At 38.1% G+C, this 27,884-nt stretch overlaps 1 protein-coding gene across 1 annotated transcript; it reads left to right on the forward strand.

Moving 5' to 3' along the window:
• Window positions 1-1,524: 1,524 nt before the first annotated feature.
• ift70 (intraflagellar transport 70) lies at window positions 1,525-27,596 on the forward strand (the record flags this gene model as incomplete). The annotated part of the gene is made up of 19 exons (XM_083896307.1): window positions 1,525-1,572; window positions 2,059-2,124; window positions 3,508-3,717; window positions 4,638-4,694; window positions 5,084-5,219; window positions 5,419-5,523; window positions 5,624-5,752; window positions 6,584-6,633; window positions 7,264-7,416; window positions 8,525-8,590; window positions 8,909-8,962; window positions 9,115-9,180; window positions 9,298-9,374; window positions 9,755-9,962; window positions 10,833-10,904; window positions 11,194-11,297; window positions 11,675-11,753; window positions 27,181-27,310; window positions 27,460-27,596. The coding sequence occupies 19 exons, from the start codon at window positions 1,525-1,527 to the stop codon at window positions 27,594-27,596; spliced, it is 1,947 nt and encodes a 648-aa protein (XP_083752433.1).
• Between the last annotated feature and the right edge of the window lie 288 nt (window positions 27,597-27,884).

The raw sequence follows: 27,884 nt of genomic DNA on the forward strand, positions 1-27,884 counted from the left end.
TAAATGAAATAAATGCTCTTTACGTACACATTTATAACACTTTATTCTCTAGAATCTCTCGGTAGGATCATCTTTATTGGTGATGTCTCACAGTCTTTATACCACTGAGGTTTGGCATCAATATGTATAAATTACACCCTTCACATGAAAGAGAAATACGAAGTTCAATCACATGTGTCTTCAGCTTTTCCATATGGGACAAACAAACAAACACACACACAAACAAACACACACAGGCAGAGGCAACAACATGAAAAACCAACAAACAATAAAAGCCTCACTTTAAGATTGAAATAAACATCATGTTTACCTGCTCGACTCCTGCTCAGTCAGTGAACAGACGCTAAATACTGACTGACAGAGAGAGAACACACACACACACCCCTGCTCCACACACACACACACACACACACACACACGCCTCTGCTGCTCACACACATACACACACACACACACACACACGCCTCTGCTCCACACACACACACACACACTTGTTTATATAAAAGAATCTCACTTTCACACACCTAGTCTCCCCCCATCATTATGGAGGCCCAGTGGTCAGAAAACTGTGGTTTAGTTTGAGTCAAAGCTCCAGCACTGTTCTGACCACTGTGTGTGTGTGTGTGTGTGTGTGTGTGTGTGTGTGTGTGTGTGTGTGTGTGTGTGTGTGTGTGTGTGTGTGTGTGTGTGTGTGTGTGTGTGTGTGTGTGTGTGTGTGTGTGTGTGTGTGTGTGTGTGTGTGTGTGTGTTTGAATGAATTCACATCCTTCAGACATGAGATCACTGGGTGATTTTGCCAGTCTGAGCTTGTGCGCTCTTTATTTCATGGTTTATAGCAGCACTGAGGACAGGCTCATCATATAAATATGAACTTATTATTTGTCTCATAAAAACCTGTAAATTCACATCTCGGGAGCTACAAATATTCATCGACTTACACACGTGTTTTTGCTTTTTGGATTGAACGTGTATTTTGTGTGAGCACCATGGAGATTATTATTATTTTATCACCATCCACAGTCACCATCTCCTCCATGCAGTTTGTGCATGAAATTTCTGCTAACTTTTAATTAAATTTAATTTATTAAACTAAAGTCAATCTTTTTTTTTAAATACTAAAATTATTCTGCAACTTGGTATTATGGGTTTTGTGCTATTTTATTGTTAACCTTAATTCTTTGTGCTCTTTTAAATATAATCTTAATTTTTTCTTTTTGGTTCTCTTTAATTTATTTTATTTTAATGTTTAAATTGCTGGAGCAACTGTAACTAAACAATTTTCCGGAATAATAAAAGGATTCCGATTCTGATTCAGGTCATATCTAAGGCCGGAAATGCACAGGTTCCTCTCCTCTCTGATTGGCTGTTTTTTTCCATTTCCGGCAGGCTCCGTTGCTAAGTTACTGCTGCTATGCTCGGGCTTCCCTCGCCAAAACAAACTTTAGCTCGATGCTACGTGTTAACCGTCTGTTAATATTCCGAGTTCCGCGTGTTCACAGCAGTTAAAAGTGCTCGTTCACAGCCATGACGGCGATAAAAGACGGCGAGTACACGGCGACCATCTACAAACTGGTGAGCGAAGTGACTTCAGTTAGACTTTAGCCGCCTAGCTTAGCGCGATGCTATCGCTAACCTTGACAGAAACCCCATTCAAAAAGTTGACATTTCGGTGTTTCCCGTGTATTGAAACGCATTCACACAACAACGGACACCTCAGCGTGGTTGTTTTCGAGCTGCACGTAAATTCGGCAAATGTTTAAGAAACAAACACCAAGTCATTTGGTCGCATTTTAGACAGTTAGACACACGTTTAACGCGACGAGTGCTACATGGATGATCTATTTGGAACAAAGATATACATGTTTATTTTATAGTACATTGTTTAAAATATGGACGAAAGATGTCTGTCTATCAACTCCGAAAAATATATAATTTTATCAGTTTATTTCTGATATTTAAATGAGATGTACATCCCTAACAGTCATAATCATAATATAAAATACTGTTAAAGTTATAATTACTCACCACATCAGATTACTGTCATTACTCGTGTTTCAGATTAAAGATGGTCACTATCTTGAGGCAATTCCCATCCTAAATGTCCAGCTTCAAAAGCACACAAAGGTAAGTGTGACGGTGTGTAAATGTGTAAAAGTATTTGTGAGATTGATCAATGAGGAATAAATGTAACCTGAGTAGTCTAAAGATTTTTGTAGCATTATTGACAAAAAATAATCTCTTTAACGCTCTTTACATCACGTTAAGGATGCACGATAGGAGACTTCTTCTTAAGCCCAGTACAGATTACAGAGGTCATTTAGTCTCTTCTGTCGTATACGGAATGTATTGTGTTCGGGGATACTGTGATGGATGGCTTTGGCTCCTTGTCCTCAAAACTCAGTCCGAACATCAGGAATCTGGGAGTGACCTTTGACAGTCATCTGAGGTTTGATAAACAAATTAGTAACGTTGTCAGGACTAGTTTTTTCCAGTTGCGTCTGCTGGCCAAAGTTAAAGCGTTTTTAAGCCGTCACGACCTTGAGAAAGCCATACATGCGCTAATCAGTTCTAGATTAGACTACTGCAATGCACTGTATATTGGCATTTCCCAGACTTCTCTCAGTCGCCTTCAACTTGTTCAAAACGCTGCTGCCCGTCTTTTAACCAACACTAATAGAAGAGAGCACATCACCCCTGTTCTACACTCTCTCCATTGGCTTCCAGTCTCTTTTAGAATCGATTTTAAACTTTTAATGTTTGCCTTTAAAGCTCTTCATGATCTTGCCCCATCTTATTTATCTGAGCTTTTAACTGTTCGTGATCCGGGTAGAGCTCTGAGGTCAAACAACCAAATGTTGCTGGAAGTGCCCAGGTCAAAATATAAACACTGGGGTGATCGAGCCTTTGCTGTTGCTGCTCCCAGGCTCTGGAATAAACTCCCTGTTGAGATGCGTCTTATCTCTGACCTGGGCCTCTTCAAATCAAGGCTAAAAACCTATTTATTTAGGATGGCTTTTAATACCGAGTAGTATGGTGACACTTTTTATCTTTTGTCTTCTTATCTTTTATCTGATTCTATCTTATTTTATTTTGCACTATTTTATTGTTTTTATTGTTTTTAATTACTTTTATGTGTTTCCTCTTTATTTATTTATTTCCTGTAAAGCACTTTGGATCACCGAAAGGATTGTTGTAAAGGGCTGTATAAATAAAGTACATTTACATTTACATTTATGTCGTGAAATGAATAGAATATTTTTCATACTAATCTCTTCATGCTGCAAAATGAATAAAACACACAAAAATAATAGCTGTAGACGGCGTCAGTGGAATCTTTTAAGACGATACCAGAAAATACTATCACTATCATGATGATAATATTGTGCAAAAACACAGTGCATAAGATTGTTAAAAATAATGAAGTCACTCACTCTTCGACATGAATCACTAGCACTGTATGTTAGTGACTCAACATTTTTGCCTCTCGCTCTTTTCTCGGCGTCTCAGTCCAGGGCGGCTCTGTCTCTGCTGGGCTTCTGCTATTATCACATGCAGGACTTCTCAAACGCAGCAGAGTGCTACGAGCAGCTAACGCAGCTCCATCCGGAGGTGGAGGAGTACAAGGTGTACTACGCTCAGTCTCTCTACAAAGCTGGAGCTTATCCAGAGGCCACCAAGGCCTCCTTCACACTGGATAACACCAGCAGTCACACCAAGGTACAGCAGACACACACAACAAAAATAAAACACAACTCACTTCATCAAATAGAATGTCACAAAAAGGAAAGGATTCAATATAAAGTGACAAAAAAAAAAATCTTAAATAATATCATTATACATTATATAATGATAATGATATAAAACCTTTTACCTCGGCTGCTTCTCCATTTATCTGTACATATTATCTTTATTTGTTACTTGTGATTTAATTGTTTTTATAGATATTTTTAACCCCTTCTTTTATATTCTATAGTTTAAATATGTGTCCTAAATTGCACCTTCTGGATGACGCACTGTTGTACTATGTGCAACAACAATGAAGAGATTCTCACTGTTCTGACAGTCCGACATCATGAGGTGCTGGAACAACTGTAAAAACACTCAGACGCCCCCTTGTGGCTCTCTGATATAAATCATTAGTACTGTTGCTGTGTTGCATTGAAGACCTTTCTGCGTGGAGGTCACACGTTTCCTCCCACAATCCAAAAACATGCAGCTTTGGGGATTAGGCATTCGGTGTGAGTGAGTGGTGTGTTTGTCTCTGTGTGTCCCTGTGATGGACTGGTGACCGTAGCAACATATTAGCATTGTGTGTACCACTGTGAAAAGTTGCAGTGTTTGTACGAGCGGCGGCCATCTTGGAATCCCATGTTGGCGTTTGGTGGTTGAGGCACGGTTAACCTCCTTCCTGACCAGGGAGGGAGGCCGATAAATCGGTCGAGACAATTAATCTTTGGCCGATATTAGTTATTTCCTTCATAATCAGCATTGACCGATTATTAAGAAAATGGCCAACGGCCAAATATTATTTAAAAAATATGCATTTTTGTTCACTGAGACTTGCTAAATGTCACTAAAATTCATCCAAAAAATGTAAATGTTTTGTTTTTGACGCTCTCTCTCTCTCTGTGGTGCAGATGGTGAAGCTACAGGCCTGTATCAAATATTGTGAGGAAGATTATTCTGCTGCTAAGGTATCATCACTGTCACACATCACACGTTAATCCACGTGTTCATTACTGTCTGCAGCCAAACGTGTGTGTGTGTGTATTACTAATGTTGTGGGGACCTAAAACTGTGTACACAGTCATATTATGGGGACTTGTCTTCCTTGTGGGGACAAAAAGCAAGCCCCTATAATGTAAATGACTACATTTTAAGGTTTAAGGAAATGTTTTAAGGTTAGGTTGAGGGTAAGGTTAGGGTCAGGGTTAGGATCAGGATTAGGTCAGTAGTAATTATGGTTAAGTTTCGAGTAAGTCCCCAGGAAATGAATGTAAGTCAATGCAATGTCCCCTGAAGTTATGAAAATCTTACGTGTGTGTGTGCGTGTGCGTGTGTGTGCATGTGTGTGTGTGTGCAGTCCCTGTTGGAGCAGCTGCCCCAGGACGACCCAGACTACGTCTATAATCTGGGCTGTCTGCTTTACCAGGACGGTAAATATGAGGAGGCCTGTAAGAAGTTCATGTCTGCCATGCAAGTGCTGGGATACGTGTCAGGTACGTCTCTAACACACACACACACACACACATTCTCGCGTATTATTCTTACCGAGGACACAATTTCCACAAACCTCACTTTCCTATTGGAAAAGTCTGTCTAACAGTGAGATAAAGACGTGAACATGTTGACCACACGAGGCAGCAGAGGACCAACAGCTCCTGTGTCCGTTGATGTTTCTTCCTCTTCTTTTCTCAGCGCTGTCCTACAACATCGCTCTGTGTCACTACAGCTTGAAGAACTACGATCAGGCTCTCAAACACATCGGCGAGATCATCGACCGAGGCATCAGGGAACACCCAGGTAAAAACAGCTGGTCTGCAGAGCCACGCCAGCAGGTGTCTGCGCAGGTGTAACACAGCCGTCGGTGTGAGTGTTTGATTGTTTCTGTCCTCTGTGGCAGAGCTGAGCGTCGGCATGGCGACCGAAGGCATCGACGTCCACAGTGTGGGGAACACGCTGGTGCTGCATCAGACGGCTCTGATCGAGGCCTTTAACCTCAAAGCCGCCATCGACTACCAGCTGAAGAAATGTGAGAAAAAATCAACAATTAATGAGACAATATCGATCTCTCTCAGTAAAACGTTATAATACAGTGGTGTAAACAAAGATTTTCCTCACATAAACTTCACACACACACTGGTAGAGTGACATTAGAGTAAGATGGAGCGAGAGAAAATGTGACTCTAATTATTGCTATTTAGGCTTCGAGCACCGAGTGCGAGTAGAACCCTATTGAATTATTTTTACCACAAGTAAATCGCGTTTTTCAAGGAAAACTCACAGACTTTTGCGACTGCATCAGAACTGGTGAAAATTTACATGTGTGTAAAAAGTGATGACGGGTTTAATTTAATGTTATTTTCTACACACACTGGTGTATGCAGTAGAACAATGTTACCACCAGGGGGGCTTGTGTGTCCCGTCTAAAACCAAACTCTAGCACGTGTGCTCCCTCTGGTGGTTACTTGAGAAGTTTGGAGCCTCACAGACGTAGTTAAAAGTTCAAACAGGTCTCCAGACTCTTATCACATAAATCCATATTTGAATAACTCAAACAGTTTTTACACGAGCACAGTTTAAGTTTTGTTGTTTCCAGGGTTTTCCAGCAGATGATGATGGTGATGAACTTCACCGTCATTTACGTCTACGACAGACAGACGTCTCCTCTTTGTGTTTGCAGAGTTCACCTTTTCATTCTGTCAGTTCTACAGTTCTTTTTTGCTTATTTCTTTTGCATATTTAGCAGCTTTTGTCCTTCGTCTGTCAGCGTTTATTCTTCCCGTTTATTCTACCGGAAGCTTTCCACTTGTTCTTTTGTGGTTTGTGAAGTTGTGTTTTCTTGTTTTTGTCTGTGCTGCAGTGAAAGAGGCTCAGGAGGCTTTGACCGACATGCCGCCCAGAGCTGAGGAGGTAAGTGTGGACAGTGATGCATGAGCCCTCGGCCAGTTGTTTGTTTTAGTTGTTTAAAAATGTCAAAGATTGTCCGACTTAAAAAAGAAAGAAGCTCCTCTTTAATCTGTGTAAACATGACACTTTCCTCATTGTAGTGATTTATATGTGCTGTATATGCAGAGTGTGTTATATGTGCTGTATATGCAGAGTGTGTTATATGTGCTGTATATGTAGAGTGTGTTATATGTGCTGTATATGCAGAGTGTGTTATATGTGCTGTATATGCAGATACAGTGTGTTATATGTGCTGTATATGCAGAGTGTGATATATGTGCTGTATATGCAGAGTGTGTTATATGTGCTGTATATGCAGACACAGTGTGTTATATGTGCTGTATATACAGACACAGTGTGTTATATGTGCTGTATATGCAGAGTGTGATATATGTGCTGTATATGCAGAGTGTGATATATGTGCTGTATATGCAGAGTGTGTTATATGTGCTGTATATGCAGACAGTGTATTATATGTGCTGTATATGCAGACACAGTGTGTTATATGTGCTGTATATGCAGACACAGTGTTTTACAGACACACACAGATCATAATGTACGACCTCACGTGTGCTCATGTGTGTGTTTTGTCAGGAGCTGGATCCGGTGACGCTCCACAACCAGGCTCTGGTGAACATGGACACCAAGCCGTCGGAGGGATTTGAGAAGTTGGCGTTCCTGCTGCAGCAGCCGTCTTTCCCGCCCGTCACCTTCGGAAACCTGCTGCTGCTTTACTGCAAACACGAGGTACGGAGGCGTTTGTGTTTGTTTAAGTGTGCAGAGAACCACGGACGCTTTTCAGAAGACATACCAAATTAAATCTATGTCGGCTTTAAGTCTATGGTACTGTAAGAATATATTTTCTACATTTCCTTTTCCAACAGGAAAGTGAACTTTATAAACCACTCACTCTCCCACACCAAAGTCCACAGAGAAAATCAGTGATTTTAACATCACAGCACACAGGAGTTCACAGGAGTTGCTGATCCACTGCTGCCTTGTTCATGAAGTTCAAACGTCTTATTTTGTAAAATTCGGCTTTTAAAATCCTTTGTTCATATTAACCTCAGTGACACAAAGTGACCACACGAGGCAGCAGAGGACCAGCACCTCCTGTGTCCCTGTGAGCTAAAATCACTGATTTTCTCTTTGGACTTTGGTGTGGGGGTGTTTACAGACTCCTGCAGGTATAAAGTTAAAGATAAAGCAGACTTCATTTTTTTTGTAACTTGAGTTTTTATTGAAGATGCACAAAGGAAAAAATACAAAACATCACAAAATAATACGCTCTATGGATCATATTTATAAATAAAATAAAAATACAAAAACTAAGTTTGTAGTTTGTAAAGTTGTAAAACCCCACCCAACAAAATCAGCCAGAAAATATCAATATCAATATCAAAAAAAGAAGAAGAACAACAACAACAAAAGGCCTCTGAGTAGATAAATACATTTTATTTTGCATATGCATTCTTTCCTGATATTTTAGCCATTGTTCCCAGCCCATGACAAACTTTTCTTCTTTTAAACGTAGTCCATAATCTCATGATTACCAGATTCTCAATGATATTAGTCCTCGTGTCTCTTGTTTTATTGTCGTTATACATAAAGAAAGAAAGACTTTGTGCTTTAAAATAAGAAAATATGAGAGGACATAGATGATGGTGAGAATAAGCAGTGATGAACGCAGTAATGAAAATGAATGTGTCCTCCTGTCTCTCACTGGTGACATACTGACTGCATGTTGTTTGTAATCTGGTGTTTCGGCTCGTGTTGTGTTTCACACGTTGCTGCAGAGAAGTGACAGTGTTTCATTAAAATGGTTTTAATGTCTCACACACCGTGCCTCCCTCAGTACTTTGACCTGGCAGCTGACGTCCTGGCAGAAAACGCTCATCTCACCTACAAGTTCCTGTCCCCGGTGAGTGAGTCGCCCTCTGCTGGGCTCACAGCAGCACTGCGTCGTCTCAGCCACACACGCAGTGTCAGAATCACTGCAGTTCACAATATTATTGTCATAGTTGTGAGGACGTGGCAACAGGAAATGTTTGTAAGCCACTCACTCTCCTGAAGCTGCCTCCATCACTGAGTTCAAATGTCTTCCATTTGAAATGGTTCGTTCACATTTTCCTCAGTGACACAAAGTGACCACACGAGGCAGCAGAGGACCAGCAGCTCCTGCGTCCCCGTGTGTTTTTTGACACTGAATCCACTCATGTGTTTTTATCTTTTTTCCCAGTACATGTACGAGTTTCTTGACGCCTTATTGACGTGTCAGACGGCGCCAGAGGAGGTACAGAACAAACGCAGTGTTTCTAAATAACAATTCATCTAACGAGAGTCACTTATCATGCATTAGTTGTTTAGGGGGGTTTTGTGGGTCAGTTGTGCGGGTCTGTTGTGCGACTGTTTATTTGTCTCTCAGTGAACAAAGTCTTTCCACAGGCGTTCAGGAAGTTTGACGACATGAGCGCAAAACTGACCGAGCAGCTGCGCAAACTGGCCAAGCAGGTTGTTGACCTCTTAGTTTTGTTTGTATTTTTTATGTAATTTGATCTGTTTCTGACATGTTACTCTTATAGTTGGAGTTGTTATTATTATTATTATGAATAATGTGTCTGGTCTAAGGTGCAGGAGGGCAGACTGGCTCGAGACGATGAAGCACAGAAGAAAGCTCTGGCAGACTATGACCTCATGCAGGAGAAGTGAGACACACACACACACACACACACAAATAAACATTCATATAACTTATCTTGTACGTCCACATCTTTATCTTCATTGTTAGACAGACTTTTCCTTGTGTAAACTGAAGTTTGTAAACCACTCACTCTCCCACACCAAAGCCCATAGAGAAAATCAGTGATTTTAGCTCACGGGGACACAGGAGCTGCTGGTCCTCTGCTGCCTCGTGTGGTCACTTGAGGCAGCAGTGGATCAACAACTCCTGTGTGCTGTGATGTTAAAATGACAGATTTTCTCTGTGGACTTTGGTGTGGGAGAGATGACGTGGATCGCCGTGCTGATGGTTCTGCAGGGTTCTCAGTGAAGAACCTCTGACCGTGCGACAACCCTCGCCCTCCAGGTACATCGTGGTCCTGATGGCTCAGGCCAAGATCTACTGGAACCGGGAGAACTTCCAGATGGTGGAGAAGATTTTCCGCAAGTCGGTGGAGGTCTGCAACGAGGACGACACGTGGAAGCTGAACGTGGCTCACGTCCTCTTCATGCAGAACAAGTACAAGGAGGCCATCGGCTTCTACGAGCCCATCGTCAAGAAGCACTATGACAACGTGAGTGTGTGTGGGAGTGCGAGAGTGTGTGTGTGCGCGTGTTTGTGTGCGTGTGAGTGTGTGTGCACGTGCGTATGAGTATGTGAGTGAGTGTGAGTGCATGTGTGCGTGCGAGTACATGCTTGCGTGCATTTGAGTGAGTGTGTGCGTGTGTGATTGTGAGTGTGCATGCGTGAGTGTGTGTGAGTGTGCATGTGTGAGAGTGTGTGTGTGCGTGCATGAGTGAGTGTGTGTGCGCGAGTGAGTGAGTGTGTGCGTGAGTGTGTGCTTGCATGTGAGTGAGTGCGCGTGAGTGAGTGTGCGTGACTGTGTGAGTGTGTGTGTGCATCTGTTGACAGTGTGACTCTCTGTCCACCAGGTGGAGCAGTGTAACATTCAGGATTGTCCCTGCAAGCGTAAACCTTCGGTAAAAGCACAGAGCAGCTTGTGCGTGTGTTGCTGTGTTTGTGTGCGGTTGTGTTTGCAGTGAAGCCTCTGAAGCACCATGACGGTCTCCACGTCTCTCATATGACCCATGACATTTTAGGGATGGGAATGAACAAGAATGTCACACAATATTAAAGCCAACGTTATCATGAAGAAAACACAAAATCATTTAAACGCCACAGCTTTGCTGAAATGATGTCGTGTTTACAGTGAAAGCTTTTTAAATATCACTTTCCTGTTTTCGCTCTACCTGGTTTTTTCTCTTTTCAGCCGGCTTGAAAAGGTGTGAACAATGTTTTTTTCTTTGCCCCCAAAAAAACAGTGAACAAATCAAACTTCACGTTCCCGAGGTTTCACTTTCCAGAATCAAGTCTACACGTGAGCTGCTGTCTACTGCTGCCTCCATCACTAAGTGTGTGTGTGTGTGTGTGTGTTCCTCTGTAGATCCTGAACGTCAGCGCCGTGGTCCTCGCTAACCTGTGTGTGTCCTACATCATGACCAGCCAGAACGAGGAGGTAGTGGACAAACAACGTCCTTCGCTGTCCTTGTTCACACTCTGCTGCCTCTCCACACCGTTTTTATCAATCATTTTCTTAGATTCTCCTGCTCTGTGCTGTAAATGTTCAACGCTTTACACACAGTCACAACGTTTTCTTTGGAAAGTGGGAAAATCATGACCCTCATGGTCTTCACAACTAAAGCACACAGTTCATGTTCTGGAAGGATCCAAATGAATTGTTTTATAGATAAAGTTTTTTTCCTGTCATTGCTGCTCACTTTCTTCTCTTCTCCGGTTGGAAACAGGCGGAGGAGCTGATGAGGAAGATCGAAAAAGAGGAGGAGCAGATTTCCTACGACGACCCTGACAAAAAGGTTTTCCACCTGTGCATCGTCAACCTGGTCATCGGGTGAGTTCAGCTGATTCTCACTGGAGGAAAAACTGTTGTTAATCCTTCAGATTATTATTCCATCTGTGGCCCTGTGCTCATTTTTATTTTTGAGGGTTAGAAAATGCAATATTTGCATAGTTCCTGGGCTCTATAGTGCCCCCTTAAGGTGAAAACAGAGGCAAACTTTAGTTTTTCCCAAAACAGGAAGTGCTCTATGACATCAGCAGACATTGAGTTCCATTTCCTGAAGATGTTACAGACCAAGACAAACACAAAAGTCCACTGTAACCATGGCCTCAACTCAACAGGAAGTTGGCCATTTGTAATCTTGGCCTCCATTTTGGCGATTAGCGCTCTTGGATTTTGAAATTGTGCTCTGCTTTGTTTGTTTTCAGGACGCTGTACTGCGCTAAAGGAAACTACGACTTCGGAATCTCCCGAGTCATCAAGAGCCTGGAGCCGTACAACAAGAAGGTCGGCCATTTTAACACAAAAACAAACCCTAAAACACTAACAGGACGTTGTTTGGTTTTAATTGTTTTCTCGATGTTTGCGAGGATTCGGACAATACGATGATTATATCGCGCATCGCCATAATTCGCACTCAACAATAAGTTGATGTCCGTCGTCAGGACGATCGTGAATAGAATAAATCTCAACACTTTCTAGCTTGCAATTTATTTTGAAGAACCACTGGAGGGAGCTGCGTCTTGTTTTTCTCCTGTCTGCAGTGAAAACAGAGCAGCGCTTAGTTTTTGTTAATATAAATAACATTAACAACATTGTTTATCTGTTCATCTCCTGTAAATGTAAGTTTTCTTCTATTTTCTCAAAGTTTATGGATTCAAACCAGATATTTAATTTATTTTATTTTCGTTACAAATGATTGTGCATTAAAATGTCATGTTTAAAAGAAAAAGGGTTACTAACAAAGAAAATCCACCTGGAGTCCTGCAGGACTCGCTCGCGGAGTGTCGTTGACTCCTCCAAGTGTCGTTGACTCCTCCAAGTGTCGTTGACTCCTCCAAGTGTCGTTGACTCCTCCAAGTGTCGTTGACCTTTGACCTTGTACAGCAGACCAGACACTTGACTGCAGCTGAGAACACAAACGGCACGCTCACATTCAGCTCCAGCTCAGGAATGCGACGCCTGCCGAGACACAAGAGTCACGCCAACACCTCTGAGCTCTGGGTCAAGAGCACGACGCAGCGAGCGTCCTGTGTCTTTAAACCACGACACGGCGAGCGTCCTGTGTCTTTAAACCACAACGCAGCAAGCGTCCTGTGTCTTTAAACCACGACGCGGCGAGAGTCCTGTGTCTTTAAACCACGACGCGGCGAGCGTCCTGTGTCTTTAAACCACGACGCGGCGAGCGTCCTGTGTCTTTAAACCACGACGCGGCGAGCGTCCTGTGTCTTTAAACCACGACGCGGCGAGCGTCCTGTGTCTTTAAACCACGACACGGCGAGCGTCCTGTGTCTTTAAACCACGAGACAGCGAGCGTCCTGTGTCTTTAAACCACGACGCGGCGAGCGTCCTGTGTCTTTAAACCACGACGCGGCGAGCGTCCTGTGTCTTTAAACCACGACGCGGCGAGCGTCCTGTGTCTTCAAACCACGACGCGGCGAGCGTCCTGTGTCTTTAAACCACGACGCGGCGAGCGTCCTGTGTCTTTAAACCACGACGCGGCGAGCGTCCTGTGTCTTTAAACCATGACGCGGCGAGCGTCCTGTGTCTTTAAACCACGAAACGGCGAGCGTCCTGTGTCTTTAAACCACGACGCGGCGAGCGTCCTGTGTCTTTAAACCATGACGCAGCGAGCGTCCTGTGTCTTCAAACCACGAGGCAGCGAGCGTCCTGTGTCTTAAAAACCACGACCATGTAGCTCATTTAATCATTTAAAAACTTTGCATGAAGATAAAAACTAACCAGCATTACATCTTTTTAAGCGAAAACAGGATGTCGATCCTCTCGTCTGCAGCTGTTTTAGCTTTGGTGTTCGCCGTTGGTCGCTTCACTCTGTCGGACAAAAACACCAGAAAAAACATGCATAACAGCTTCATCTGAGAGCTTCAGCAACACGTGACAGTTTGTTTTATTAAAAGTATCTCGGAATGACTTCAAATTCTCCATCATAATAGTCGGCATCGCCCTGAACAAGGATCTGTTGAAAATATTTGTAAACCTCTTAAGGAATAATTTTCATGAATTTTTGAAATTCAGGAAATTGATCCATTTGCCCTGATGCACTTTGACAGTGAGCTGAGTTTCTTCTCAAAAACAAAAAGTATCTCGGAATGACTTGAAATTTACCACGATAATAGTCGGTATCGCCCTGAAAAAGTATCGTTGGAAATTTTTGCATATCTCTTAAGGAATAATTTTAACAAATTTTTGAAAATTAGGAAATGATCCATTTGCCCTGATGCACTTTGACAGTGAGCTGAGTTTCTTTGAAAAAATAAAAAGTATCTCGGAATGACTTGAAATTTTAAATCATAATAGTCGGCATCGCCCTGAACAAGGATCTGTTGAAAATATTTGAAAACCTCTTAAGGAATAATTTTCATGAATTTTTGAAATTCAGGAAATTGATCCATTTGCCCTGATGCACTTTGACAGTGAGCTGAGTTTCTTCTCAAAAACAAAAAGTATCTCGGAATGACTTGAAATTTACCATTATAATAGTCGGTATCGCCCTGAACAAGGATCCGTTGAAAATATTTGCAAATCTCTTAAGGAATAATTTTAATAAATTTTTGAAATTCAGGAAATTAATCCATTTGCCCTGTTGCACTTTGACAGTGAGCTGAGTTTCTTCTCAAAAACAAAAAGTATCTTCTCAAAAACAAAAAGTATCTCGGAATGACTTGAAATTTACCATGATAATAGTCGGTATCGCCCTGAAAAAGTATCCGTTGGAAATTTTCGCATATCTCTTAAGGAATAATTTTAACGAATTTTTTAAAATTAGGAAATGATCCATTTGCCCTGATGCACTTTGACAGTGAGCTGACTTTCATCTTGAAAACAAAAAGTATCTCGGATTACTTTAAATTTTACACATTAATAGTCGGCATCGCCCTGAACAAGGATCAGTTGAAAGTATTTGCATATCTCTTAAGGAATAATTTTCATGAATTTTTGAAATTCAGGAAATTGATCCATTTGCCCTGATGCACTTTGACAGTGAGCTGTTTCTTCTCAAAAACAAAAAGTATCTCTGAATGACTTGAAATTTTAAATGATAATAGTCGGCATCGCCCTGAACAAGGATCTGTTGAAAATATTTGAAAACCTCTTAAGGAATAATTTTCATGAATTTTTGAAATTCAGGAAATTTATCCATTTGCCCTGATGCACTTTGACAGTGAGCTGTTTCTTCTCAAAAACAAAAAGTATCTCGGAATGACTTGAAATACACTATCATTATAGTTGGCATCGCCCTGAAGAAAGATCTGTTGAAAATATTTGCATATCTCTTAAGGAATAATTTTCATGAATTTTTGAAATTCAGGAAATGATCCATTTGCCCTGATGCACTTTCACAGTGAGCAGAGTTTCTTTGAAAAAATAAAAAGTATCTCGGAATAACTTGAAATTTTAAATCATAATAGTCGGCATCGCCCTGAACAAGGATCTGTTGAAAATATTTGAAAACCTCTTAAGGAATAATTTTCATGAATTTTTGAAATTCAGGAAATTGATCCATTTGCCCTGATGCACTTTGACAGTGAGCTGTTTCTTCTCAAAAACAAAAAGTATCTCGGAATGACTTGAAATTTTAAATGATAATAGTCGGCATCGCCCTGAAAAAGTATCCGTTGGAAATTTTCGAATATCTCTTAAGGAATAATTTTAACGAATTTTTGAAAATTAGGAAATGATCCATTTGCCCTGATGCACTTTGACAGTGAGCTGACTTTCATCTTGAAAACAAAAAGTATCTCGGATTACTTTAAATGTTACACATTAATAGTCGGCATCGCCCTGAACAAGGATCCGTTGAAAGTATTTGCATATCTCTTAAGGAATAATTTTCATGAATTTTTGAAATTCAGGAAATGATCCATTTGCCCTGATGCACTTTGACAGTGAGCTGAGTTTCTTCTCAAAAACAAAAAGTATCTCGGAATGACTTGAAATTTACCATTATAATAGTCGGTATCGCCCTGAACAAGGATCCGTTGAAAATATTCGCAAAGCTCTTAAGGAATAATTTTAATGAATTTTTTAAATGTAGGAAATGATCAACTTGTCCTGATGCACTTTGACAGTGAGCTGTTTCTTCTCAAAAACAAAAAGTATCTTGGAATGACTTGAAATACACTATCATTATAGTTGGCATCGCCCTGAACAAAGATCTGTTGAAAATATTTGCAAACCTCTTAAGGAATAATTTTAATGAATTTTTGAAATTCAGGAAAATGATCCATTTGCCCTGATGCACTTTGACAGTGAGCTGACTTTCTTCTCGAAAACAAAAAGTATCTCGGAATGACTTGAAATTTTACATCATAATAGTCGGCATCGCCCTGAACAAGGATCCTTTGGAAATATTTGCATATCTCTTAAGGAATAATTTTCATGAATTTTTGAAATTCAGGAAATGATCCATTTGCCCTGATGCGCTTGGACAGTGAGCTGAGTTTAGTCTCAAAAACAAAAAGTATCTCGGAATGACTTGAAATTTACCATTATAATAGTCGGCATCGCCCTGAACAAAGATCCGTTGAAAATATTTGCAAAGCTCTTAAGGAATAATTTTAATGAATTTTTTAAATGTAGGAAATGATCAACTTGTCCTGAAGCACTTTGACAGTGAGCTGTTTCTTCTCAAAAACAAAAAGTATCCCGGAATGACTTGAAATACACTATCATTTTAGTCGGCATCGCCCTGAATAAAGATCTGTTGAAAATATTTGCAAATCTCTTAAGGAATAATTTTAATGAATTTTTGAAATTCAGGAAATTATCAACTTGTCCTGATGCACTTTGACAGTGAGCTGAGTTTCTTTGAAAAAATAAAAAGTATCTCGGAATGACTTGAAATTTTAAATCATAATAGTCGGCATCGCCCTGAACAAGGATCTGTTGAAAATATTTGAAAAACTCTTAAGGAATAATTTTCATGAATTTTTGAAATTCAGGAAATTGATCCATTTGCCCTGATGCACTTTGACAGTGAGCTGAGTTTCTTTGAAAAAATAAAAAGTATCTCGGAATGACTTGAAATTTTAAATCATAATAGTCGGCATCGCCCTGAACAAGGATCTGTTGAAAATATTTGAAAACCTCTTAAGGAATAATTTTCATGAATTTTTGAAATTCAGGAAATTGATCCATTTTGCCCTGATGCACTTTGACAGTGAGCTGAGTTTCTTTGAAAAAATAAAAAGTATCTCGGAATGACTTGAAATTTTAAATCATAATAGTCGGCATCGCCCTGAACAAGGATCTGTTGAAAATATTTGAAAACCTCTTAAGGAATAATTTTCATGAATTTTTGAAATTCAGGAAATTGATCCATTTTGCCCTGATGCACTTTGACAGTGAGCTGAGTTTCTTTGAAAAAATAAAAAGTATCTCGGAATGACTTGAAATTTACCATCATAATAGTCGGCATCGCCCTGAACAAGGATCTGTTTAAAATATTTGAAAACCTCTTAAGAAATAATTTTCATGAATTTTTGAAATTCAGGAAATTGATCCATTTGCCCTGATGCACTTTGACAGTGAGCTGAGTTTCTTCTCAAAAACAAAAAGTATCTCGGAATGACTTGAAATTTACCATTATAATAGTCGGTATCGCCCTGAACAAGGATCCGTTGAAAATATTTGCAAAGCTCTTAAGGAATAATTTTAATGAATTTTTTAAATGTAGGAAATGATCAACTTGTCCTGATGCACTTTGACAGTGAGCTGTTTCTTCTCAAAAACAAAAAGTATCTCGGAATGACTTGAAATACACTATCATTATAGTTGGCATCGCCCTGAACAAAGATCTGTTGAAAATATTTGCAAATCTCTTAAGGAATAATTTTAATACATTTTTGAAATTCAGGAAATTAATCCATTTGCCCTGTTGCACTTTGACAGTGAGCTGAGTTTCTTCTCAAAAACAAAAAGTATCTCGGATTACTTTAAATTTTGCACATTAATAGTCGGCATCGCCCTGAACAAGGATCAGTTGAAAGTATTTGCATATCTCTTAAGGAATAATTTTCATGAATTTTTGAATGTCAGGAAATTGATCCATTTGCCCTGATGCACTTTGACAGTGAGCTGAGTTTCTTCTCAAAAACAACAAGTATCTCGGAATGACTTGAAATTTACCATGATAATAGTCGGTATCGCCCTGAAAAAGTATCCGTTGGAAATTTTCGCATATCTCTTAAGGAATAATTTTAACGAATTTTTGAAAATTAGGAAATGATCCATTTGCCCTGATGCACTTTGACAGTGAGCTGACTTTCATCTTGAAAACAAAAAGTATCTCGGATTACTTTAAATTTTACACATTAATAGTCGGCATCGCCCTGAACAAGGATCAGTTGAAAGTATTTGCATATCTCTTAAGGAATAATTTTCATGAATTTTTGAAATTCAGGAAATGATCCATTTGCCCTGATGCACTTTGACAGTGAGCTGAGTTTCTTTGAAAAAATAAAAAGTATCTCGGAATGACTTGAAATACACTATCATTATAGTTGGCATCGCCCTGAACAAAGATCTGTTGAAAATATTTGCATAGCTCTTAAGGAATAATTTTAATGAATTTTTGAAGTTCAGGAAATTATCAACTTGTCCTGCTTCACTTTGACAGTGAGCTGAGTTTCTTCTCAAAAACAAAAAGTATCTCGGAATGACTTGAAATCTTAAATCATAATAGTCGGCATCGCCCTGAACAAGGATCTGTTGAAAATATTTGTAAACCTCTTAAGGAATAATTTTCATGAATTTTTGAAATTCAGGAAATTGATCCATTTGCCCTGATGCACTTTGACAGTGAGCTGAGTTTCTTTGAAAAAATAAAAAGTATCTCGGAATGACTTGAAATTTTAAATCATAATAGTCGGCATCGCCCTGAACAAGGATCTGTTGAAAATATTTGAAAAACTCTTAAGGAATAATTTTCATGAATTTTTGAAATTCAGGAAATTGATCCATTTGCCCTGATGCACTTTGACAGTGAGCTGAGTTTCTTTGAAAAAATAAAAAGTATCTCGGAATGACTTGAAATTTTAAATCATAATAGTCGGCATCGCCCTGAACAAGGATCTGTTGAAAATATTTGAAAACCTCTTAAGGAATAATTTTCATGAATTTTTGAAATTCAGGAAATTGATCCATTTTGCCCTGATGCACTTTGACAGTGAGCTGAGTTTCTTTGAAAAAATAAAAAGTATCTCGGAATGACTTGAAATTTTAAATCATAATAGTCGGCATCGCCCTGAACAAGGATCTGTTGAAAATATTTGAAAAACTCTTAAGGAATAATTTTCATGAATTTTTGAAATTCAGGAAATTGATCCATTTGCCCTGATGCACTTTGACAGTGAGCTGAGTTTCTTTGAAAAAATAAAAAGTATCTCGGAATGACTTGAAATTTTAAATCATAATAGTCGGCATCGCCCTGAACAAGGATCTGTTTAAAATATTTGAAAACCTCTTAAGAAATAATTTTCATGAATTTTTGAAATTCAGGAAATTGATCCATTTGCCCTGATGCACTTTGACAGTGAGCTGAGTTTCTTCTCAAAAACAAAAAGTATCTCGGAATGACTTGAAATTTACCATTATAATAGTCGGTATCGCCCTGAACAAGGATCCGTTGAAAATATTTGCAAAGCTCTTAAAGAATAATTTTAATGAATTTTTTAAATGTAGGAAATGATCAACTTGTCCTGATGCACTTTGACAGTGAGCTGTTTCTTCTCAAAAACAAAAAGTATCTCGGAATGACTTGAAATACACTATCATTATAGTTGGCATCGCCCTGAACAAAGATCTGTTGAAAATATTTGCAAATCTCTTAAGGAATAATTTTAATAAATTTTTGAAATTCAGGAAATTAATCCATTTGCCCTGTTGCACTTTGACAGTGAGCTGAGTTTCTTCTCAAAAACAAAAAGTATCTCGGATTACTTTAAATTTTACACATTAATAGTCGGCATCGCCCTGAACAAGGAAAAGTTGAAAGTATTTGCATATCTCTTAAGGAATAATTTTCATGAATTTTTGAATGTCAGGAAATTGATCCATTTGCCCTGATGCACTTTGACAGTGAGCTGAGTTTCTTCTCAAAAACAAAAAGTATCTCTGAATGACTTGAAATTTACCATCATAATAGTCGGTATCGCCCTGAAAAAGTATCCGTTGGAAATTTTCGCATATCTCTTAAGGAATAATTTTAACGAATTTTTGAAAATTAGGAAATGATCCATTTGCCCTGATGCACTTTGACAGTGAGCTGACTTTCATCTTGAAAACAAAAAGTATCTCGGATTACTTTAAATTTTACACATTAATAGTCGGCATCGCCCTGACCAAGGATCAGTTGAAAGTATTAGCATATCTCTTAAGGAATAATTTTCATGAATTTTTGAAATTCAGGAAATGATCCATTTGCCCTGATGCCCTTTCACAGTGAGCAGAGTTTCTTTGAAAAAATAAAAAGTATCTCGGAATAACTTGAAATTTTAAATCATAATAGTCGGCATCGCCCTGAACAAGGATCTGTTGAAAATATTTGAAAACCTCTTAAGGAATAATTTTCATGAATTTTTGAAATTCAGGAAATTGATCCATTTTGCCCTGATGCACTTTGACAGTGAGCTGAGTTTCTTTGAAAAAATAAAAAGTATCTCGGAATGACTTGAAATTTACCATCATAATAGTCGGCATCGCCCTGAACAAGGATCTGTTTAAAATATTTGAAAACCTCTTAAGAAATAATTTTCATGAATTTTTGAAATTCAGGAAATTGATCCATTTGCCCTGATGCACTTTGACAGTGAGCTGAGTTTCTTCTCAAAAACAAAAAGTATCTCGGAATGACTTGAAATTTACCATTATAATAGTCGGTATCGCCCTGAACAAGGATCCGTTGAAAATATTTGCAAAGCTCTTAAGGAATAATTTTAATGAATTTTTTAAATGTAGGAAATGATCAACTTGTCCTGATGCACTTTGACAGTGAGCTGTTTCTTCTCAAAAACAAAAAGTATCTCGGAATGACTTGAAATACACTATCATTATAGTTGGCATCGCCCTGAACAAAGATCTGTTGAAAATATTTGCAAATCTCTTAAGGAATAATTTTAATACATTTTTGAAATTCAGGAAATTAATCCATTTGCCCTGTTGCACTTTGACAGTGAGCTGAGTTTCTTCTCAAAAACAAAAAGTATCTCGGATTACTTTAAATTTTGCACATTAATAGTCGGCATCGCCCTGAACAAGGATCAGTTGAAAGTATTTGCATATCTCTTAAGGAATAATTTTCATGAATTTTTGAATGTCAGGAAATTGATCCATTTGCCCTGATGCACTTTGACAGTGAGCTGAGTTTCTTCTCAAAAACAAAAAGTATCTCGGAATGACTTGAAATTTACCATGATAATAGTCGGTATCGCCCTGAAAAAGTATCCGTTGGAAATTTTCGCATATCTCTTAAGGAATAATTTTAACGAATTTTTGAAAATTAGGAAATGATCCATTTGCCCTGATGCACTTTGACAGTGAGCTGACTTTCATCTTGAAAACAAAAAGTATCTCGGATTACTTTAAATTTTACACATTAATAGTCGGCATCGCCCTGAACAAGGATCAGTTGAAAGTATTTGCATATCTCTTAAGGAATAATTTTCATGAATTTTTGAAATTCAGGAAATGATCCATTTGCCCTGATGCACTTTGACAGTGAGCTGAGTTTCTTTGAAAAAATAAAAAGTATCTCGGAATGACTTGAAATACACTATCATTATAGTTGGCATCGCCCTGAACAAAGATCTGTTGAAAATATTTGCATAGCTCTTAAGGAATAATTTTAATGAATTTTTGAAGTTCAGGAAATTATCAACTTGTCCTGCTTCACTTTGACAGTGAGCTGAGTTTCTTCTCAAAAACAAAAAGTATCTCGGAATGACTTGAAATCTTAAATCATAATAGTCGGCATCGCCCTGAACAAGGATCTGTTGAAAATATTTGTAAACCTCTTAAGGAATAATTTTCATGAATTTTTGAAATTCAGGAAATTGATCCATTTGCCCTGATGCACTTTGACAGTGAGCTGAGTTTCTTTGAAAAAATAAAAAGTATCTCGGAATGACTTGAAATTTTAAATCATAATAGTCGGCATCGCCCTGAACAAGGATCTGTTGAAAATATTTGAAAAACTCTTAAGGAATAATTTTCATGAATTTTTGAAATTCAGGAAATTGATCCATTTGCCCTGATGCACTTTGACAGTGAGCTGAGTTTCTTTGAAAAAATAAAAAGTATCTCGGAATGACTTGAAATTTTAAATCATAATAGTCGGCATCGCCCTGAACAAGGATCTGTTGAAAATATTTGAAAACCTCTTAAGGAATAATTTTCATGAATTTTTGAAATTCAGGAAATTGATCCATTTTGCCCTGATGCACTTTGACAGTGAGCTGAGTTTCTTTGAAAAAATAAAAAGTATCTCGGAATGACTTGAAATTTTAAATCATAATAGTCGGCATCGCCCTGAACAAGGATCTGTTGAAAATATTTGAAAAACTCTTAAGGAATAATTTTCATGAATTTTTGAAATTCAGGAAATTGATCCATTTGCCCTGATGCACTTTGACAGTGAGCTGAGTTTCTTTGAAAAAATAAAAAGTATCTCGGAATGACTTGAAATTTTAAATCATAATAGTCGGCATCGCCCTGAACAAGGATCTGTTTAAAATATTTGAAAACCTCTTAAGAAATAATTTTCATGAATTTTTGAAATTCAGGAAATTGATCCATTTGCCCTGATGCACTTTGACAGTGAGCTGAGTTTCTTCTCAAAAACAAAAAGTATCTCGGAATGACTTGAAATTTACCATTATAATAGTCGGTATCGCCCTGAACAAGGATCCGTTGAAAATATTTGCAAAGCTCTTAAAGAATAATTTTAATGAATTTTTTAAATGTAGGAAATGATCAACTTGTCCTGATGCACTTTGACAGTGAGCTGTTTCTTCTCAAAAACAAAAAGTATCTCGGAATGACTTGAAATACACTATCATTATAGTTGGCATCGCCCTGAACAAAGATCTGTTGAAAATATTTGCAAATCTCTTAAGGAATAATTTTAATAAATTTTTGAAATTCAGGAAATTAATCCATTTGCCCTGTTGCACTTTGACAGTGAGCTGAGTTTCTTCTCAAAAACAAAAAGTATCTCGGATTACTTTAAATTTTACACATTAATAGTCGGCATCGCCCTGAACAAGGAAAAGTTGAAAGTATTTGCATATCTCTTAAGGAATAATTTTCATGAATTTTTGAATGTCAGGAAATTGATCCATTTGCCCTGATGCACTTTGACAGTGAGCTGAGTTTCTTCTCAAAAACAAAAAGTATCTCTGAATGACTTGAAATTTACCATCATAATAGTCGGTATCGCCCTGAAAAAGTATCCGTTGGAAATTTTCGCATATCTCTTAAGGAATAATTTTAACGAATTTTTGAAAATTAGGAAATGATCCATTTGCCCTGATGCACTTTGACAGTGAGCTGACTTTCATCTTGAAAACAAAAAGTATCTCGGATTACTTTAAATTTTACACATTAATAGTCGGCATCGCCCTGACCAAGGATCAGTTGAAAGTATTAGCATATCTCTTAAGGAATAATTTTCATGAATTTTTGAAATTCAGGAAATGATCCATTTGCCCTGATGCCCTTTCACAGTGAGCAGAGTTTCTTTGAAAAAATAAAAAGTATCTCGGAATAACTTGAAATTTTAAATCATAATAGTCGGCATCGCCCTGAACAAGGATCTGTTGAAAATATTTGAAAACCTCTTAAGGAATAATTTTCATGAATTTTTGAAATTCAGGAAATTGATCCATTTGCCCTGATGCACTTTGACAGTGAGCTGTTTCTTCTCAAAAACAAAAAGTATCTCGGAATGACTTGAAATACACTATCATTATAGTTGGCATCGCCCTGAACAAGGATCTGTTGAAAATATTTGCATATCTCTTAAGGAATAATTTTCATGAATTTTTGAAATTCAGGAAATTATCCATTTGCCCTGATGCACTTTCACAGTGAGCAGAGTTTCTTTGAAAAAATAAAAAGTATCTCGGAATAACTTGAAATTTTAAATCATAATAGTCGGCATCGCCCTGAACAAGGATCTGTTGAAAATATTTGAAAACCTCTTAAGGAATAATTTTCATGAATTTTTGAAATTCAGGAAATTCATCCATTTGCCCTGATGCACTTTGACAGTGAGCTGTTTCTTCTCAAAAACAAAAAGTATCTCGGAATGACTTGAAATACACTATCATTATAGTTGGCATCGCCCTGAACAAAGATCTGTTGAAAATATTTGCAAATCTCTTAAGGAATAATTTTAATGAATTTTTGAAATTCAGGAAATTGATCAATTTGCCCTGATGCACTTTGACAGTGAGCTGAGTTTCTTCTCAAAAACAAAAAGTATCTCGGAATGACTTGAAATTTACCATTCTAATAGTCGGTATCGCCCTGAACAAGGATCCGTTGAAAATATTTGCAAAGCTCTTAAGGAATAATTTTAATGAATTTTTTAAATGTAGGAAATGATCAACTTGTCCTGATGCACTTTGACAGTGAGCTGTTTCTTCTCAAAAACAAAAAGTATCTCGGAATGACTTGAAATACACTATCATTATAGTTGGCATCGCCCTGAACAAAGATCTGTTGAAAATATTTGCAAATCTCTTAAGGAATAATTTTAATAAATTTTTGAAATTCAGGAAATTATCAACTTGTCCTGGTGCACTTTGACAGTGAGCTGAGTTTCTTCTCAAAAACAAAAAGTATCTCGGAATGACTTGAAATCTTAAATCATAATAGTCGGCATCGCCCTGAACAAGGATCTGTTGAAAATATTTGCAAACCTCTTAAGGAATAATTTTAATGAATTTTTGAAATTCAGGAAAATGATCCATTTGCCCTGATGCACTTTGACAGTGAGCTGAGTTTCTTTGAAAAAATAAAAAGTATCTCGGAATGACTTGAAATTTTAAATCATAATAGTCGGCATCGCCCTGAACAAGGATCTGTTGAAAATATTTGAAAACCTCTTAAGGAATAATTTTAATGAATTTTTGAAATTCAGGAAATTGATCCATTTGCCCTGATGCACTTTGACAGTGAGCTGAGTTTCTTCTCAAAAACAAAAAGTATCTCGGAATGACTTGAAATTTTACATCATAATAGTCGGCATCGCCCTGAACAAGGATCCTTTGGAAATATTTGCAAAGCTCTTAAGGAATAATTTTCATGAATTTTTGAAATTCAGGAAATGATCCATTTGCCCTGATGCGCTTGGACAGTGAGCTGAGTTTAGTCTCAAAAATAAAAAGTATCTCGGAATGACTTGAAATTTACCATTATAATAGTCGGCATCGCCCTGAACAAAGATCCGTTGAAAATATTTGCAAAGCTCTTAAGGAATAATTTTAATAAATTTTTGAAATTCAGGAAATTATCAACTTGTCCTGGTGCACTTTGACAGTGAGCTGAGTTTCTTCTCAAAAACAAAAAGTATCTCGGAATGACTTGAAATCTTAAATCATAATAGTCGGCATCGCCCTGAACAAGGATCTGTTGAAAATATTTGCAAACCTCTTAAGGAATAATTTTAATGAATTTTTGAAATTCAGGAAAATGATCCATTTGCCCTGATGCACTTTGACAGTGAGCTGAGTTTCTTTGAAAAAATAAAAAGTATCTCGGAATGACTTGAAATTTTAAATCATTATAGTTGGCATCGCCCTGAACAAGGATCCTTTGGAAATATTTGCAAAGCTCTTAAGGAATAATTTTCATGAATTTTTGAAATTCAGGAAATGATCCATTTGCCCTGATGCGCTTGGACAGTGAGCTGAGTTTAGTCTCAAAAATAAAAAGTATCTCGGAATGACTTGAAATTTACCATTATAATAGTCGGCATCGCCCTGAACAAAGATCCGTTGAAAATATTTGCAAAGCTCTTAAGGAATAATTTTAATGAACTTTTTAAATGTAGGAAATGATCAACTTGTCCTGAAGCACTTTGACAGTGAGCTGTTTCTTCTCAAAAACAAAAAGTATCCCGGAATGACTTGAAATACACTATCATTATAGTCGGCATCGCCCTGAACAAAGATCTGTTGAAGATATTTGCAAATCTCTTAAGGAATAATTTTAATGAATTTTTGAAATTCAGGAAATAATCAACTTGTCCTGATGCACTTTGACAGTGAGCTGAGTTTCTTCTCAAAAACAAAAAGTATCTCGGAATGACTTGAAATTTACCATTATATTAGTCGGCATCGCCCTGAACAAGGATCTGTTGAAAATATTTGAAAACCTCTTAAGGAATAATTTTCCTGAATTTTTTAAATTCAGGAAATTGATCCATTTGCCCTGATGCACTTTGACAGTGAGCTGTTTCTTCTCAAAAACAAAAAGTATCTCGGAATGACTTGAAATTTTAAATGATAATAGTCGGCATCGCTCTGAACAAGGATCTGTTGAAAATATTTGAAAACCTCTTAAGGAATAATTTTCATGAATTTTTGAAATTCAGGAAATTATCAACTTGTCCTGATGCACTTTGACAGTGAGCTGAGTTTCTTCTCAAAAACAAAAAGTATCCCGGAATGACTTGAAATACACTATCATTATAGTCGGCATTGCCCTGAACAAAGATCTGTTGAAAATATTTGCAAATCTCTTAAGGAATAATTTTCCTGAATTTTTGAAATTCAGGAAATTGATCCATTTGCCCTGATGCACTTTGACAGTGAGCTGTTTCTTCTCAAAAACAAAAAGTATCTCGGAATGACTTGAAATTTTAAATGATAATAGTCGGCATCGCCCTGAAAAAGTATCCGTTGGAAATTTTCGAATATCTCTTAAGGAATAATTTTAACGAATTTTTGAAAATTAGGAAATGATCCATTTGCCCTGATGCACTTTGACAGTGAGCTGACTTTCATCTTGAAAACAAAAAGTATCTCGGATTACTTTAAATGTTACACATTAATAGTCGGCATCGCCCTGAACAAGGATCCGTTGAAAGTATTTGCATATCTCTTAAGGAATAATTTTCATGAATTTTTGAAATTCAGGAAATTATCCATTTGCCCTGATGCACTTTGACAGTGAGCTGAGTTTCTTTGAAAAAATAAAAAGTATCTCGGAATGACTTGAAATTTTAAATCATAATAGTCGGCATCGCCCTGAACAAGGATCTGTTGAAAATATTTGAAAACCTCTTAAGGAATAATTTTCATGAATTTTTGAAATTCAGGAAATTGATCCATTTGCCCTGATGCACTTTGACAGTGAGCTGAGTTTCTTCTCAAAAACAAAAAGTATCTCGGAATGACTTGAAATTTACCATTATAATAGTCGGTATCGCCCTGAACAAGGATCCGTTGAAAATATTTGCAAAGCTCTTAAAGAATAATTTTAATGAATTTTTTAAATGTAGGAAATGATCAACTTGTCCTGATGCACTTTGACAGTGAGCTGTTTCTTCTCAAAAACAAAAAGTATCTCGGAATGACTTGAAATACACTATCATTATAGTTGGCATCGCCCTGAACAAAGATCTGTCTGTGTGTGTTTTGTGTCTTTGTCTTTGTCTTTGTCTGTGTGTGTGTGTGTGTGTGTGTAGCTGGGGACGGACACATGGTTCTACGCCAAGCGTTGTTTCCTCTCTCTGCTGGAGAACATGTCCAAACACATGGTCATGCTGAGAGACGCCGTGGTGCAGGAGTGTATTCAGTTCCTGGAGCACTGTGAGGGTGAGCTGTGCGCACACACACACACACACACACACACACACTTACCCCAACCTTAAACCATCACAACTAAGAGCGTAACCCTTACCCTTAACATAAGCCTTAACCTTGAAAAGGTCAAATGTTGTCTTTGTGTCTGTGTTCGTTGTCAGTCTACGGGAAAGAAGTGCCGGCGATGATCGAGCAGCCTCTGGACGAGAGCCACGTTCACATCGGCAAGAACACCGTCACATACGAGGCCCGCCTGCTCAAGGCGCTCTTCTACGAAGTCATCGGCTGGAACAAGTGACATCATCGCACGGCGACGTCTGACGTTTGTCGATCCCTGAAAACACGACAGGAGGAGGCGCTCTGTCGACTCAGAGGATAATAAACACAAACTCACTGACTTCCAATCATAAAGTAAAGCATAAAAAAAAACATAACCAGGTCATAATTAACCTAAACTTTTACCAAGATCAGACGACAACACATTCAGGCCCATTTTCAAGCGATTTGGTCGCGACCGGCACGTTATGAACGTCGGGAACAATGAACGTATGTGGAGTGTCACATCACTGAAGAACAGAGATTTGGA

The sequence above is a fragment of the Microchirus variegatus genome, assembly GCF_963457635.1.
Source record: "Microchirus variegatus genome assembly, chromosome: 10".
Lineage (NCBI taxonomy): Eukaryota > Metazoa > Chordata > Actinopteri > Pleuronectiformes > Soleidae > Microchirus > Microchirus variegatus.